This window comes from Aplidium turbinatum, chromosome 6 (assembly GCF_918807975.1).
Source record: "Aplidium turbinatum chromosome 6, kaAplTurb1.1, whole genome shotgun sequence".
Taxonomy (NCBI): domain Eukaryota; kingdom Metazoa; phylum Chordata; class Ascidiacea; order Aplousobranchia; family Polyclinidae; genus Aplidium; species Aplidium turbinatum.
The window spans coordinates 7,376,253-7,394,087 of record NC_137477.1 but is presented as its reverse complement, the minus strand read 5'-3'; the positions used below and the strand labels follow the sequence as shown (position 1 = coordinate 7,394,087).

Here is a 17,835-nt window from a genome sequence, read left to right as displayed (position 1 = left end):
TAAACGCTACTGGGTTGGTGCACAGAACATTGGGAGAGTATGCAGTCTGAAAATTTAAAATTTCAACATATCGCCTTTCCATGCATTTCTTCCAAGAAATGACCAGGTTTTTATAAACACAAATAGGATGGAATTTTTAACGAATATTTTCTGTACACATTTTATATTTGATTTTCGTACTTTAAGGGATTTATAATATAAACATTGTCCTTTTGCTTCATTCTTCGCCAACCAACCAGTGAAAATGCCTTCCAGTCCAAAACTTCAGGTAATTTAAATAATAAAAAGTGCATAGCATAATAACCCAACAAGTGTAAACCCCAGGGCCGTTTTTGTGACACAATTTTTGTCTTTTTATGCTTGTTTCATAAATTTGCTTTTTTTTGCGTTACGAAAACATGTTCTAGCTGCAAGTTTGCGTTATATTGGCGTTTAAATTTTTTAATTCTGACAACCAAATTCAACAAAGCAACTATATTAGCATTTTTAACCCACTGCGTTTTATGCGGACTTTGAGCAACACTCCTCTCTACCACCCAGACAATAAAATCCGTTATTTTTACATAGATTCAACGTCTGCAGACGTTGAATCAATGTAAAATGACGGATTTTGCTGTTTGGGAAACATTACATTTCCAATCGAAAAAATATCAAAATATTGTTTAGGTGTGGAGAATAGAGAAGTTCGAAATGGTCCCAGTGCCTAGAACACTGTATGGATATTTCTTCAGTGGAGATTCCTACATTGTTATGAATGAAACAAAGGACTCTTCCGGCAAGGTTGCGTATGACTTGCACATGTGGATCGGTGGGTTTCTCAGATACTATTACTACTTGCACCATACCCACACACCAAAATCCGTCATTTTTTCATGGATTTAACATCTGCAGACGTTGAGTCAATGTAAAAATGACGCTGTCTGCTGTCTGATGATAACCTATCGTCCTTAAAGTTTTATTCAGTGTATCAAAACGGAATGTACCGTAACCGTTTTGTAGAAGCCGCTCATCAAACAACTAGAGTTGACTGATTGAGCAATGGTTTTTATGCCACAACAAATAATCTTTTGAAACGCTGCTCTATAGTACTGCTATTTACTAAAGGTACCTACACAAGTTCAAGTTGTGTGTTTTTCTGTTTAACGAAACGCTGCTTGAATGGCTGCTCGACACCTGCCCAAACATCTAGACCGCATCGCCGCCACTGCTCAAGGGTGGTAAAAGGCAGAGCCTCTCGACCCTTGGAGTGGCGAAGAAGGTTCAAACGAAGAAGAGTACTATAGAGCAGTGATTCCCAACCGCGGCTCTTGGAGCCGCATGCGGCTCCACGCTAGCCTTCTTGCGGCTCTCGTTGACCCCTGAAAATCCCACAAAAAAATCAAAAAAAATCTATTTATAATAACTAGGGCGATTATTTTATGACTTGTCAAAATTGTTTGCGAAGTCAAAATTGTTTACAAACTGTATTGTCGTTGTGTCGTAGAGGTTGCATTGTCAGTGAAATTTTCATTTTACATCTTACACAGTGATGTCAGGTTGTTTTTTTGAAAACAAGAAAGTGAATCTAAGAAACAAGCCCAAAACAGGCAAATCAACACAAAGACAAGCCCAATAATTTGCAACCAATACCAATTAGCACAAAGCACGCTTAAAGCACACATAGGCTATCCGCTAAAGCACACGTTAATTACTTGAGTGTTTTCATGCGGCTCCATACGTACTCTGAAGTTTGAAATTCGACCCCGACACCAAAAAAGGTTGGGAACCACTGCTATAGAGAGTGATTTAACGCAATAGCAGTTTAGTTTGTTCTATTTTCTGTTTCAAAATTTGAACTTTAGTGACATTAAGTTAAATTCAGTTGTTTTTATTTCCGACCATCACAGTGAAAACAATATCCTACACGTCAACATAGCAAAGTCATAGAAAGAGGTAGAAACGTGTTAAATGAGCGTTTATTGCAGTCGCATATTTGTAAGCATGAAGTGTGTCAGTGAACCTATTTTTGTCACTCACTTATACTCAGCAATTTGCATTGGTTCAGTGCCAAACGAAAATAACATTTCATTTACCTCAAGCAAGACTACATACAGAAGGCAGCAATTTCTGTCTCTAGCAAAACTCGTCCTTTTGCATTGTCTCACATTACATCATCTTACATTTTTACGTCGTTTTACGTCTGCAGACGTTGAGTCAATGTAAAAACGACGCATGTGGGAGACGGGCAAGCAGTGTATACTTACTGCTTTCAATGACGAACCGGTGAACATGGTTTATCATAACATTTTAAAGTTTTAGTAGATGTTCCACAACGTTGAAAAAGCATAAACGGCTACTATTCCAATTGGGAAGCCCATTTACGAGCCTTATATAGAAATAGTTTTCCTGCTTGATATAAATTGCCAACGCCCATTATCAAATTAACTGCTGTATCCAACTGAGGGTAACATAATATTGCGTTTCCTGCTGACTACTATTTGTTTCTTGTCTTTGGTCATTTTCATTAATTTTAGTGCATAGACCGAAACAACCGATATATTTATTCACTCATAGCTATTAGCTAGGCACATACAGTAGATATCTGCTACATTTGCAGTGTAGCTGACATTATAGACGTATAGCTACTTCCAGGCTTGGCGTATAATTTTTACGACGACGGCGGAGAGACAGTGTTCAATTTCTCTCTAAATCTAAACATTGAAGTTTGTTGGCAACAGTACCGTGTGTCGGTGTGTCGTGGATCTGACTCTTATCACAAATGTTGCGATTGTTTTGAGACTTTTAAACCAACGCATGCTTTTTATCTACACCGTATTTTGACAAGAAAAATTTGAATCTTGCAAAAACAGATTGAATGAAACACATCAGATGAGAGAAAATTACAAGCGTTTCGGTTATAGATTGAAAATCTCTGCACTCGTTGGTTGGAAGAAACTTACTTTTACATGAACCAGGTCACGTCAATAAAACTATATCAATGTGAAGTGCTTCTGATTTTCAGGGAAGGACAGTAGTCAGGATGAGTACGGCGCATGCGCAATACAAGCTACCAAGTTGGATGACGAATATGGTGGAGTACCCGTCCAGCACAGACAAACCCAATCGTACGAGTCCCCTTTGTTCATGGGATACTTCAAACCGGCCATCAAATATCAGGTGAAAAAGCACAGTTCAGTGCAATTCAAAACTTCCAATAACTTTCACAATCAAGCGAAGAAGCCAAAGTTTAATTTTAAGCATTGCTTTTATTCGAAGGATTCTGCTGATAAAACGTGCTCGTAAATTATTTGGCATCACTTGCAATACGATTTAGGAATCACTCAGCAACAAAAAAGAGATTTACGTAATTGAATGCCCAGAAACCTACTTTAAATATGAGGATTATGTTTGAAATTATGCAGATATGCTTTTGGCAGGGATATCTAGAGAAGGGGATATGAAGGCTCGCAGCAATTGCCTTATTCTCATGACACTACCAGGGCGGTAGTTTGTAGTGCTTTAAACATGTGGTTCTTTTTAAAATCGTAGAAAGTTTTGTAGTGCAGCTGGTACAATGAGCTACAGAAGACGGTTAGCAAATGTTACATAGAGCATATTTAAAGAATACTTGTTTACAAAGACAGTTGAAAAGTTACCAGTAAGCTGTTTTTTTTAACAAAGCCTTTGCAGTAGGCTAGATGTAAAGCAACTATATGGGTAGTTGAATTAACAAGTAACCATGAGCATGCAGTGAGCATCCAGGCCTGATGCTAACAGCGCAATGCAAGTTATCATAACAAGATTTATTAAACTACTATCGGTGCCAATTGTCATTTTACGATAAACACAGATTATTTAAGATAAACAAAAGCCCTTCTATTGTCAGACGTAATAAAAGCCTTCGTATCCCCTTCTTTAGATATCCCTGGCTTTTGGCTTTGCCTTACCAAGATTGCTACCAGAAGGTCAAAGCAAAATCTCTGGTTTAAGTAAATTTCGTAACACTTGACTCGATTTTTATTTCTTTTTAGGAAGGGGGCGTTGCCTCAGGTTTCAATCACGTTGAAATCAACGACTTTAGCGACATTAAGCGTATGCTGTGGGTGCGTGGACGACGACAGGTTCGAGCTGATGTTGTCCCTATGGATTGGAAAAGCATCAACAAGTCAGATTGTTTCATAATTGATATGGGAGAGGTTAGTAGGAACAGGATACGGCAGTTCATCTTGGGTAAACAAACGCCATGTCCCAAGTGGATGAATACATACAGCTTTTAGCCAGAGATTGACATAATGGTCAAGAGTTCACATGATCACATAGCCTAATACGTTGCACTGTGAGCCCAATGATCGGAGAATCTAATTCCTTATTAAGGTCTATTCTTACTGTGTTTTGAGCAGTGTCCCTTTCATGTTGCCGCTCTTTAGGCATAGCTTGATAACCACACGAAGCGAAGCTTTCAGCGTTGGCCATTGTCGTGCTTTTGTAAATTACCAATTTTATTGTTACTACCAACAAACTTTCACTACTAACTTTCTGATTCAACATGTATAAGTATAATAAACTGCTAAATTTATTACCATTTTTTTATTAGCAGCAGGTTCCTCACTATTGTTTATTGTACTTTGATGCGATTTAGCTTATTTTCATAGAAAATTTACACCTGGTCTGGCCCGAAGAGTAACAGATTCGAAAGTTTACAAGCAACAGTTGTTGCCAAAGGCATCAATGATGACGAAAGAGGTGGAAAGGCAAAGGTCATTCAACTTTCTGGGTCCACTTCAAAGGTAACAAGCAAGATCATGAGAACTCATTTTTAATGTCAAATCGTCAAAGCGCTTATTTGGTGCTGGACAGTTTTTATCTTAAAACTTATCGTTGTCCGGGGCTAAAGATCTGTCCATTCACCATCCCAAGTCAAAATTTTCCCGATACCCCCAGAGGCTACCAGAGAGCGGCCAACCTTTGATGTCATCAACAAAACACAGCGACCTTCTTCTTCTTCTTGCCTATCGTCAGCATACAACTGTGCCTTGATAACATAATATCAGTTTTAAGTTGATGCTTGGTTATGCGGTAAGAGGGTACGACTGATAGTGAAGTACTTGGTTCGACCCGTTCTAAGAGTACGTGGCTTTGCTTTGAAACGGCAAACGACAATCACTTAGTTGAATCTCAACACGAATATAATCTTTCTTGCCTTCCTGTACTTTTAAAAACTACACCATCAGGATGTAAGCTTAAATACCACAAAATTAAACTAAGTGCCACTAAAGACGAAAGACGATAAGCCTTCTTTGCTTTCCGTCACTCAATTATTACATATTTTGTTTACCATCAGATTTTCGTTTTAATTTGTAATCAACTAAGCTGCTGTTCAACCGATACAAGCAATAAATGCATTTTGCAATATGTCGTTTGTTTGACATCTTAGAATGATCACATGATACAACAAAAAGAAAAATACTGAGACTATTGGAGGATTGAAATTTTTGTTTCAGTTGGAACAATTTCTTGGCTCCCCCGCCGAGCCTATTGCTGAGGGAGAGCCGGAAGGGTCACGTTCAGCAGCTTTTGCTCAAGTTAAATCCTCTGGAAAGAGCATTAAGGTACCGCAGCCAATTCCTGTTGTTGCTAAAAAAATGCAAAAAAAAGAATGCTGGTGCAGTAAAAGCGCAGACTGGTATTGTTTGTGTTGGACGCCGCTTATGACAATCACATTTAAATCCAGTTGATTTTTGACTTAACTACCTAACATATCCATAAAATCGATTACAAAGTATGCTAATTGGATTTGGTTGCGTCCTATGTGGCCTACAGGCTTAAATCGGTGAGTTAAAACATTGTTGTGATCCGCCAATCCCATGCATTAATTTTACAAAGAATATTAGAATAAAGTAAACAATATCACACCAAATCAGAAGAATCGGTTTAATGAAAAGTTTAGGAACGAAGCTTTGTTTTGGAATATTAGAATAGGCTATATATACTGTATAACTTTGTGAACACCTTGAAACTGAGTACTATTATTTCACAGTAATCGTTTTTGCAAACTTGCTTAGCAAGCATACATAGCCGTTAAGTCAAATATAGTTATTACTATCTGAATTCTTAACAGCCTGTTTCACCTCAAACGGATCATCAGAAGGGTCTTATTCAAATAAAAATTTTTAGCCGTTAAGTCATGTGTTAATCTTGTACAGTATATGGACAGCTTCTCATTTAGTAACATAAAACATCCTAGAAAAAAATAGATTTTTTCAACAAATCTATAATTTTTTTTGTTCAACTAGTAATCGATTAAATAAACGAACGACTCAATTTATTCAACGAAACTCAATATCTAGTCATTTAAATTCATCGGTCGCTGTTTGAAGCAGTTGTTTTAAGTGAACGTTTTCTGCAATAGTTGTTCAAAGTCTCTGATGACAGTGGCGCATTGGAAACCACATTGGTGTCAGACAAGCCACCTTTCAGGCAAAACCAAATGGAAAGTGGCAACGTATACATCATATGCAACTCGGAAACTGCCCAAATATACGTCTGGAAAGGTGAGCAATTGTAGGCCATAACTTGTGTTGCAACTCGCCATCATAATAGTCTCATCGCCCTCATAGCCATCATAATATACTGTATAGTGTATACAATAAAGTAGAAGCTTATGTATCATTTGTCGGCTTGTAAAGCGTTAACACTTGCTGCAACGTTTGTCAGCGTGACAATGTTACGGATATTATAAGTTGATAATATAGTTTTAGTGTGGGCTTACGCCTTTACGGTTGGGTCCATGTAAGAGCTAAAACTATTTTCAAGCGTGATACTTGTTTATCTTCTGAATTCTGATGGTGCGACTTTTCGCTTTCAATCTTTTTCAATCAATATATTTTTTATGAACATATGTGTGAAGCATGAAAATCTGAAATTGAAACTTTAATTAAACACTTGCATGAAGTCTCTGGATTGTGTCAATCAACTGTACAGTTGAATCATTCGAGAAACGTTCGTAAACAACTGGTAAATACTAGATTCTGACTATAAAACCGATATGGAAAGAATTTTAATTTCGAGTTTTCGAAACCCACGCTTTTTTCCCTTACAGCTCATATTTTTTCTTTCGTTCTTGTTGATTCTATGGCCAGGTTTTAGTGTTTATCTCGTAAACTAATGGTTGTTCGATCATGGTTGCTAGATGTGTTTCCGTAAGATGTTAATTCAATGAATTATATACTTATCTTGTCTTTTGCTAGAATGTTAACAGTAACGGACCCTTTTTCTAACGTCGTCAGATGTTCAAATGATTTAAAGTTTGCAAATTTTGCAAGCCTGTATAGCTTGTTCTTGTTCAGGCTCTCTTTCATCATTATGTTATAGACACATTTGTAGCCAAGATAAACGTTTGTAGGCCTAAATATGAAGTAGAAACAAAAGTAGCTCCATCCGATTATGCCTTCCCGAGTAGCGGCAAGTTTTCACACCAACTTCTACATATGTTTTATAGATTTAAATTTTATCACTTTTATTTAGCCTCACACTACGTACCTATTGACGGTAATATTTGGCATCGGTTAACGTAGAATAGTGTTTCCATTCAATGCGTCCGAATACTTTGGACATAACTGTTGTGGTTACTTTTTTTAAAATCAATTTTTCAAATATTTTATGATTTAGGCAAAGAAGCATCTGCTGGTGAAAGGCGAGGCGCAATGAAGACTGCCGATTCTTTTATCACAAAAGAAAATCTGCCCAAGTACACAAGGATATCTGTCATGTCACAATTTGGGGAAACGCCTTTATTCAAGATTTTGTTTAAAAGTACGTATTCCAGTTCTGTCTGTTGACAAGGATTTTTCTATGAAAGGTTATTTTCTCTTTAGTTTAATCTGTACTTGAACTGTGGCCCCTGTGGGGCCAAAGGTTAAGGATTTTAACATCTCAGAGCAGCGTGATAAATGAGACACTCTAAGGTCTCTTAAGCAGACAATCCTCACTATTTGGTGGGCGAGAGATGTCCTCACTATTTAGTGGACACTCATTGATCATATCACTTGCTGTCTGGTCCGCAACGTTACACTCGCATGGAGTAGGCAATGCTCAGTAACGTTGACAGGAGGTCCAGGAGGTACTTTTGGACCCAGGCCGGAATGATTTCAGGCAGTGGCGTACGGTGGCCAGTTTTATGGGTGTTCACATTTTTTAGAAAGTTTCAAACGCATGCTTAATTTACACTGTGACTTTTTAAATCGTATCACATCAGTTTATTTTGATATGATCTGAGCAGCTATTGAGCAAATCGCGAACTTGGTGTGTGTTTAAAGCCTGCTGAAACGAGTGAAAACTCAACAATGGTCACAGCACGACACTGATTTCAGGGTCCCATACCCTTTCTAAGCGGTTCGAGAAGTTGAAGAAACCACCTTGTATTCTCAGGATGTAATTCGTTTTTCTTAGAACTGTCTTGTTTGGGCCCCGAGGATCACATTGGTAGGCTACCGGGCCCAATTGTCCTGTTAATGGCCCTGGTAGTGCCCAATCTTCATTAGCTGAGTGGAATACCTCCATACCAGCACGGAGATGGTTGAATCAATCAATCAATCTTGTGTTTTACATCAAGTTAAAAAATGGCTTGCTTGATGGATTCAAGACCGACCTTTCGTGAAAGCGACATCCATGTAGGACGTAGATGTTAACGTTCTCTGGGTTGTAGCGCACTAGCGCACGCAAATAAACGGAAGCTGATCATTTCCTGCTGTGAATAACAGCAACGATGTACAAGCGTTATGTAAGCTTATTTTATTTGCATCATATCGACGTCGAAAAAACATTAGCGGTGTGCTTCGATATCACAAACCTTATTCGACCACAAGGTTGTCTCATGCAAGACTATTTTTTGTGGCTTTATACAGTTTCCTTTAACCCAGTTTTCAATTAAAACTTGGTTGGCTTCAATGTTTTTACCGCTGGCATGCGAGCCAGGTCTGCAACTTATCGTATGTTATACTCACTACGTCAGCGAAGCACTCTGGACTGTTTGGGATATGTGCTGAACATTCGTGAGCCTGAATCATTTCGAAAAGGAAATAAGTTAATTTTTTTAATAATTTTGTGTCAAAGCAGAAAAAAAACTTCAAAGTTTTTTTTTTGATGAGCGATGTGCCACACTATAGTCATGGTGATGCTTGTTTTGAGTAACCTCCTTCCCGGCGTAAACCACTAAATTATTTGTGTTGCGGATGCTACCACAAGCTAAGTAAAATTGTTTTAAAAACAATTTCAACTCACTAATAATTTTTCTATTTTTTCGTACCACCAATGTTTTTTGCTGAGTTTTACAATTGACTTGCAACAGATTGGCAAGATGAGGATTCTCAAAAAGGGCTCGGAAAAGTCTGGTCCATAAACAAGGTGGCTAAAGTGGCGAAAGTTGACTTTGACGCAAGCACGCTGCACGATAAGCCTGACCTTGCTGCTAAATACCAACTTCCAGATGATGGATCAGGTTCAGTCAAGGTGCGATTTTGTGGCGGCCTAGCTACTAAATTAAGTGTTTTGTGATCAACAACTAGGCAATAATTATACTTTAGCTTGCTGCAATGCTTTGTCGTGTTGTGAAAAACATCTAACGTAAATACAGTTCACTTCAATACTGCTCGGTCTGGATTTGTTTTTACAAATAGATGTTGTCAAACGAAAATCTGACCGTACTTTTTTGAAAGTTTTGCCCATTTAGGAGTGCGGTGTAAGCAACTGAAAGAAAAACAAGCATCAAGTAGGCCTATAGCTTACAGTAGATACAATTTGTGTAAATACTACTTCGCTTTAAAGTATGCATTGAGATACACCTTTCCTTGACCACCTCCATATAACAACTAGCTTTGGGTGGATACATTTTCAAGGTTTATTTTAAAAACAAGATGAAATATCTGTACAATCAAGTCACAATTCGATTCATCATGACTCATACCAATACCGTTCATTCTCTGCTCTGCTGTTATTTAAGTTTCTTGATAGTTAACATTTAAACTTTTTTTTCTAATTTCAAAGTTTTGCGCGCGATAATTTTTTGTCCAAAAGTTGAATTTTCATTTTGCATGTTTACTTGACTTTAGCAACATGGTCATGTGTTTTGCCATGCTAGACAGGAAAGTCACTACCTGGCCTAGCCCCCTGAAGGCAGTCGTGTCTGATTTACGAAATGTCGGAATAAAAGCAGATTGTCACTTTATACATCTTGTGCTTGTGATAGTTTAGCCTTGCACCAGCAGAACGCATCAAGTTAAGTTTTGTCTCGATAGCGCCATCTAACGAACCAAGTTTTCAAAACAATATATCGTAGGCTATAACAATAAAACAAACACCTTGCCTTCTGAATTTAAACCATAGGCCACCACAAGACGTTGAAAATGATTAATAATTTTATTTCTGACATTTCATCAGTTACTTATCTGAAACGTTATTTACTAGAGAATACAGACGTAAGAAATGATCATGATAAGCAGTTTAATCCGCAACATATGAACTTTATTGTAGTAGTTAAAACATCTTGATTTGCGGAGTCTGTAATTATGCGCACTTATCCTTTATTAAATAAAGAAAATGTTAAATTTTAGTTGTTTAATTGCATGAAAGCAATTGCCCCCCCCCTCACAAAACTGTTGCCCCTCCCCCCAGATAAAATATGTTTTAATACTATTAGACTACAATTTTGTAATAACATTGTATTATACAGTATTTTGAATGAAGTTTCATAAATTCTTGGTTTCATTTTATAGCTATAACTTTAAACAAACTCTTTATTACAAATACTAAAATATTCCCCCCTCGCAGTTGCTTTTGTCCTCCTAAAGTTTTCTTTCTAATTTTGTCATTGCATCCCTGCTTCTATAAATATAGTCATGTTTTCTAGATATGGAGAATAGAAGGAAGCGAAAAAAGTTCAGTGGATGAAGGAACGTATGGTCAGTTCTATGGTGGAGATTGCTACATTGTGCTATACTCCTACACCCCTCGCGGACGACAAGAGTACCTGATTTATTACTGGATTGGGTCCAAAGCATCTCGGGATGAAGTAACTGCTCTTCCCATTCTCACCATCAAGACTGATGAAGACGAGTGTGGAGGAGCTGCAACTCAGGTGATTTTTATAGCCTTTATGGGTTCATTGGATAAGCAACTGGCTCTGCCAAAGAGGAAACATCAAAACCAAGTAGCCTAACCACGGTTGAAATTACGGCGTTAGCAATGTAACAACGTATTTTACGTACTCTTTCCACTAAGCTGCACTTAATGAAAGGAATAATTCACAGACAAGGCCTGTACCAGTCAAATCCGTTCGACTACGAGTATGCAAAGTTTATATCTAAGCTTTTACAGAGGCTTTCTTTGTCGGAAAATAAAGATTTCTACAAATAATCAATAACAATAAATAATCACGAGGCAGGCCACCAAGACAATGGCATGGCAACATCTAGGTATGGACCGAACTCAATTTGGCCACACTGGACTAGTTAGTTCAAAACCGTGACTCATGAAGGCAGATGAGCCGTGTTGATGCGCTGTCTGCTTCAGGCGGAGATGGCGACTCAATATATTATTATAATCAGTCATCATCGATCACGTTTTTTTTGTTTTTTTTTAGATCCGAGTCACGCAAGGCAAAGAGCCTCCGCACATGTTGATGTTATTTGGAGGAAAACCAATGATAGTCAACAAGGGAGGGACATCCCGTTCTGGAGGACAAACAGATGCTGGAGACACTCGGTTAGTGAAAAGAAATAGAACACAGAATGAGATGTTCAGGGATTGCTTCAAGCAATCGCTTCTAGAACTTTCTGTTAAATAAGTTATTCAATCTTCTGTAGAAGGGCCTGGATTATTTTTATATTCCTAACTTAAATCGTTTTCATCGCTATGTTCATTTCAGGAAGAAGCATGTTTATGAGTGTAAATCATGTCTTAACTAGGTTATTCGAGATTACAGTGCTTGGGGTACACTAACACTGAGTGGGTTACTTCACATCTCTTTTTTTACTGCGTAAGTGATGACGTAAGGACTCTTTAGAGTTTTGCAAAATCACACAGTTATTCTTTTGTTCAAACCTTTCCTTTTTTTTACATTTTTGCAAATGCCTTATGTAAAAATTCCAAATATTTAAATTTTTTAAAGCGAACACAGTTGTTTTTATCAGGCGTCGCCCATGCTTTAAGCCACAAGTAGTCATCACTGATGTCATTGGTTGTTGCTGAAAATCACGAGCTTGAGCAGGAAACCATAAAAAGTCTGTTCGTTTCTCATCCAAGCGCATCTATATCAGCAAAAAACAACCTTGGCGCGTAAGCAATGACGTCAGTGTGACGTGCCACTTTATGCTGCATTCGAGCGTGACGTTTTAGGCAACGCCCCCTTTTATAATGCCTATAAATGTGACCTTGCTGAGCAGCATTCTATTTTGCAACTATTGCATAGGTAGACACACCGAAAGCATGCCACGATAAGCGGAAAGATCAGTGGATGCATCTGTAATGGTCAGAAATAAAAAAAACAAAACAACTGAACTGATCATTTATTTCTGAAAAGAAATAATCTTGTGTGTCCTAGAATTAAAAAAAGTATGACCAAAGTTAGTTTGCTAATTATCATGCTTAGCTTTTTCTGTGAGCATCCTTGAATTAACCTACAGCATGCATTCGGAGCCTGTAGGCTTGACAATAAAATACACACAAATTTGTACAATAAGCCTACTAACGTTCTCTGTTGAATTTCTGATTTTTAAATAGACTAGAAGTTTTAATAACGACTAAATATACTCTTCTCGGCTAAGATGGGCAACTTGGACTAAGGTGGCTCGGCTGGAAGAGTTTGGGTGAACACCAATTTATTAAAGCCCAGACTTGCAAAGTCTACGTCTAACGCTCTTTGTCCTCGATTAATAAAGTTGCCGGATAAAAGCAATTTTTTAACAAATACTGTCTACAAAGTAGTTTGACTCGGTTGTTTGAAATACCTGTTCGAAAACACATCGAAAGGAAATAAAGTTTACAGTATCCACAACGCTTGATATTCATTTTGGAAACAGTTTCTGCTTCAAATTTTCAAAAACATTCTGCTTATAATATAAAAAACTTTTTTATTGAGACTATTTTCAGCAAATCTGTATGAGATTAAGTAGTATTAGGCTACTATTGGTAAGTTATGCCACTCAAACAAAATGTTATGACGTTTGTGCAAATTTTACAAGATCGTGTACAAACAATACAGGATTACAATGTGAGTTAGGTTGTTTGCTGATGATGATGGGAGTGGCAGAAGCAGTTAGCTCAAGTGATCACAACTATTTGCAGACATCATTGCTCCAATATTTCTTATAATACATTTCTCCATCAATAATTCGCTATGGTATCAGTGGTGGTTTGTTTGAAACAAATTAGTCCTTCTGTGGCTGTGGGGCGTCAACAGGAGAACAGCCTAGGGCCCCTTTTTATTTAAATTCGACCCTGATTGCTACCGTACATAGAAAAATCGTCATTAATCTGTTGTCATTAAGTTTAAACATAGTTTACCGCTTTCTTGTCACACTGTTGAATCTGTCAGGTCACACGTTGGTTTTCTATAGCATCCATCATGTAGGCCCATTAGCCTGGTTCAAAATTGGTGCATTTCGTTGTTTACAGACTATTCCACATAAAGAGTGGATTCATGGGAAGGTGCAGAGCGGTTGAAGTGGAGCCAAATGCAGCACAGCTCAACTCTAACGACGCCTTCTTGCTGGTGATACCAAGCGGAAGCTATTTATGGGCCGGACAAGGTATAGGCTATCGTTAAATAAATCTACAATTTTCGATTTTAATTCGTTGCATCAATTATTACGAACTATCAATTACTTCATGAGTTTCGTTGTGTAGGCTAATGTTGAAATTAATGACACTTGCAGTTTAATTTAATATGTATTTGATAATGACATTGAAAAAAAAGCGGAATTTTTATTTTGCCAACCTCGCACCCAAATTTGCAATAATTTGAGACAACTGCAAGTGGGCCTACGCAACAGCAAAACTGTTCAGGTTAAGCTCAAGGCGAGACTTTCTATCAAAGGACAACTTATCCGTCACAAATGATAACCTACAGTATTTTTATATAAGTTAAAGTAAAAAAATTGTGCCGTTTATGATGGACAATTTTTGTTCTTTCGCTGCCATCCTTGTTGTGCAAATTATTTGTGTTTAGGTATAATTTTAGTTATTCACCAACAGAGGAAAATAAACTGAACTGTTGCAGTAAGCGTGGGCTGATAGGAGTTGAAGGCTGGTTGCCAATTAGCTAGGGCATAGATCACTGTATACTTCGTGATCCATGACTGGTCTGTTCTTTGTTTACCAGGAGCTTCAGATGCTGAGAAGACTGCAGTCGGACAAGTAGCCGCTGAGGTGGGAGTAGATGGCCCAACTGAAGTGGCTGAGGGAAGCGAATCTTCTGATTTTTGGGATGCATTGGGAGGAAAAGCGGATTATGCTACAGAACCAAGACTAGAGGTACCGTAAGATAAATGTTAAAAGCGGAAAAAGTCCATTCAGGTTTCTGCATTGATTTAAACTTTCATAAAGGCTTAAGCTAGGATCGCTAATAAGCTGTGAACAAAACACAAAAGCTGATCGTAATTGTCTAGTATTCAAACGTTGAACGGATGTCTTTCAGATAGCTCAATTGGTTAGCGCGTCACTTCTGGAACGAAGAAGCTTCAAGATCAAGCTGCGCTGGTTCGACTCTCGGGGTGTGCGCTTGAGCAACGCACGTTAAGGACTGCTCTCCATTCAGCGGCATTTAATGGATGGAATAGTTCCCCGGCAACAAGACTTCAACAATCGGAAACTTCACTCTGTCAATCTCGGTGACCGGGCCTGCGTCAGTGATTCAAAGCCTCTACAAGTATGCGAAACTGCCAGGATTAAGCTCTGCAAGAAGCTTTCCCAGTCCGAGGATAAAGATTCAATCAATCAATCAATCAATCAATATCAATCTGTTACGACAACCATGCTTGTTACGAACCACAGGACGACTCACGGCCGCCCCGTTTATTCGAGTGTTGTGATGCGACGGGAAACTTCAAAGTTGAGGAGGTTGTCGGGGAGTGGACACAAGACGACCTAAACCCCGATAACGTCATGCTATTGGACGCATGGAATGCAATATACGTTTGGATAGGTAACGCATCAATGTGATTCTGTTTAACTGGTGTCACATAGCCTACCATGTAGGCCGAACCGAACTGACCAGTTCAGTATTATCTGGCAAAGTAATCATGAAAGTGAATTGTTTTTTGACTCAAAATAATGTAGGCTAAGTAGCCAATTAAAAATGTTTGTAGCCTATTAGACTTATTTTCATTTAGCAGTAGGCCTAGGCTACCGCACGTTTCTCCCTGGCACCAGGCACATAGCTGGAAGAAAAATGTTAGGGGAAAAAAGCAACTGTTGGGAAAAACGATATTCAACATGATTAATAATGGTAGGCTACTAGGCCTATAACGTTGCAATAGTATTAAAATATATTTTTTGGGGGGGGGGTTATTGCCCCCCAAGGCTAAGTCCCTGCCTGGAGCACAAATTTGGGTGTGCTATGCTGTTTTAGTTTTAAGATAATCATTAACTACACTGGGATTACATCTAGGTCGTGATTCAAGTGAACAAGAGAAGACCAAGGCTGTTGAAGCTGCCGCAGACTACTTGAATTCTGATCCCAGCGAGAGGGATGACTCAACTCCGGTCTATAAGATACAGCAAGGAAAGGAACCACTCAGCTTTAAGGGCTTTTTCTTGGTGAGTAGCCTATTTTTCTTTATAAATAGACTACCAAAACAACAAATCAGTTCTTTTTGACATTGGCTCAACGTCTGCAGATTGTTTGGCTGTCTGGGTAGTCAGCATTTTAAAAGATTGGTGACTGGCTACGAGCCATAAGCCTTGCAATCACCAGTCCCACCACCCTGGAGCTGTTCAAATACCTTACGAAGGCCTTTGTGAGGGCCGAGGAGTGTCACAAGTTAGAGACATAGGCTTCGTGATACGCGCATGAAAGCGGCGCCACGTAGGTTAATTGAACACCTCTATAGTGTCCACACCTCAGCATTGTTGACTAGCAGCACCACCATGTGTTTAAGCAGGGCCGTTGAGAGAATTTGGGTTAAATACCATTGAGATTCTCTGGCTCCAAAAGAAAACATGTTTATGTAAAACGCACCATTCCAATTAATACGCGGTAAAGTGTTCAAACCTTCGGGCTCTTTGGAAAGTGTAGTTGAAAAGGTTATTGGAAAAGCTCTTTGGAAAGGTTATGAACCCCTAAAATCGTCCCTGGTCCAAAAGTATAGGCTACCCTCTGTCAACGCTACTGTGTTTTAGTCAGCAATATCGTAACTGTTTGAAACGAAATCAAGGTAAAGGAAGCTAACCTCAAAACAACAGAAATTTTATTAGTTGAGTTTTTCCAATAGCATAGTCTACTTTTTAACCTGTAAAAATTTTGAAGAACCTTGCTCAAGGTCAGTCGTTTTTACTTTAGCTTTGTGAAGTTTTTATGTGTTTTGATGCATTTTTTTAAATTAAATTCTTCATTCAGAAACTTAATCAGAAAAGAAATCTTAAAATAAGAATTTTTCCATCGAAACAAAATATTTTTGTACCAAATAGCCTTTAGTCTTGAAATCTTACACAGCTAAAACTCAATCGGCAAGATCAAAGCTTATTGATCTGGAATCTAATGAAAAAGCTGAACTTAAAGTGATCTAGCAAATCGAAACCAATTCAAGCATCTCTGTCCGAAGAAATTTATACCTTTTCTTGATTCAACAACTGATTGCACTTTATTGCAGGGATGGAATCACGATCTTTGGGCGTAACTTGGATGTCTTGCACGTTCTGGTAAGAAGAACACTGAAACCGCTTTCTAATTCGTGGCAATGGAAAACTTATGACTGTTTCGGAGGCTTGCTTACGACCTAAATAAATGATTCCATCATACTCAGTGAAGCTCCTAGCTGTGGTGTCAAACCAGAGCATACTTTTGTGTATTCTCCGCAATATCACGTATCTATAAAGCCATTATTATTTTTCACGCGAAGCAATAAACTCCTTGTTCTATTGTTAATGAATAAATGTATCAATCGAAATATTATTGAGTACTTTCAGTTTACAACCATAGAACAGTCTTCAAATACTTTAGCTACTCACTAGCTTCAGCATGCCGCCGACGCCGTAGTGTGTTTTGGCGTAGGTAAAGCAATAGTGTCAAAAAAATACTTGAACGGTGCATTATGCGAATATTGTGTATCAACTACACAACATGCATTGCAGTAAGTCAACTTTAGGTTATTGCGTAAAATCATGTAGACTACACGTAAACTCCCCTGGGAAGAATCATGGTTGACACCGCAAACGCAGATCAACGTCTGCAGAATCACATATACAGACTGAATTTGAAATAGCAAAGCAAATTTCAACAAGAATCTCCCAAATGTAGTCAGTTTTTTTGAAGATCTTCGGCTTTCTTGACGCGATACACTGAAAAGTTTTCTTGTGAGCGAGAGCGCGGTAAACTTTATTTTATTACAAGTGAGGGCCGAGGAGATAAAATGTTTCAGAACGCGCTACCAATACTGTGGTAAACACGATTTGAACAAAATAAAAGATATCATGTAGCGTAATGACAAGTAGCACAGCTAAGGAAAAGAGCTGGGGCTGGTAACTTCCACTCAGCTTGTCACAGAATTATAAGAAATGTTTTACTTCTACAAATACTGAGCCAAAGATTTTGCATTTTCATCATGTATATTCATTCCAAAATTGATTGAAAATTCTTAAACAGTA

The 17,835-nt window shown here is 38.2% G+C and overlaps 1 protein-coding gene across 1 annotated transcript; it reads left to right on the top strand.

The window, feature by feature from the left end:
* The first annotated feature begins 182 nt into the window (after positions 1-182).
* Positions 183-17,134, top strand: LOC145771791 (gelsolin-like). Its single transcript, XM_082583522.1, has 16 exons — positions 183-268; positions 667-808; positions 3,002-3,156; positions 4,011-4,175; positions 4,632-4,766; positions 5,481-5,588; positions 6,389-6,530; positions 7,648-7,791; positions 9,326-9,486; positions 10,883-11,110; positions 11,615-11,736; positions 13,648-13,781; positions 14,354-14,505; positions 15,025-15,175; positions 15,641-15,789; positions 16,842-17,134. Exons 1-16 carry the CDS (start codon positions 245-247, stop codon positions 16,866-16,868), a joined length of 2,139 nt encoding a protein of 712 aa, XP_082439648.1. The 5' UTR covers positions 183-244; the 3' UTR covers positions 16,869-17,134.
* The last annotated feature ends 701 nt before the right edge of the window (positions 17,135-17,835 follow it).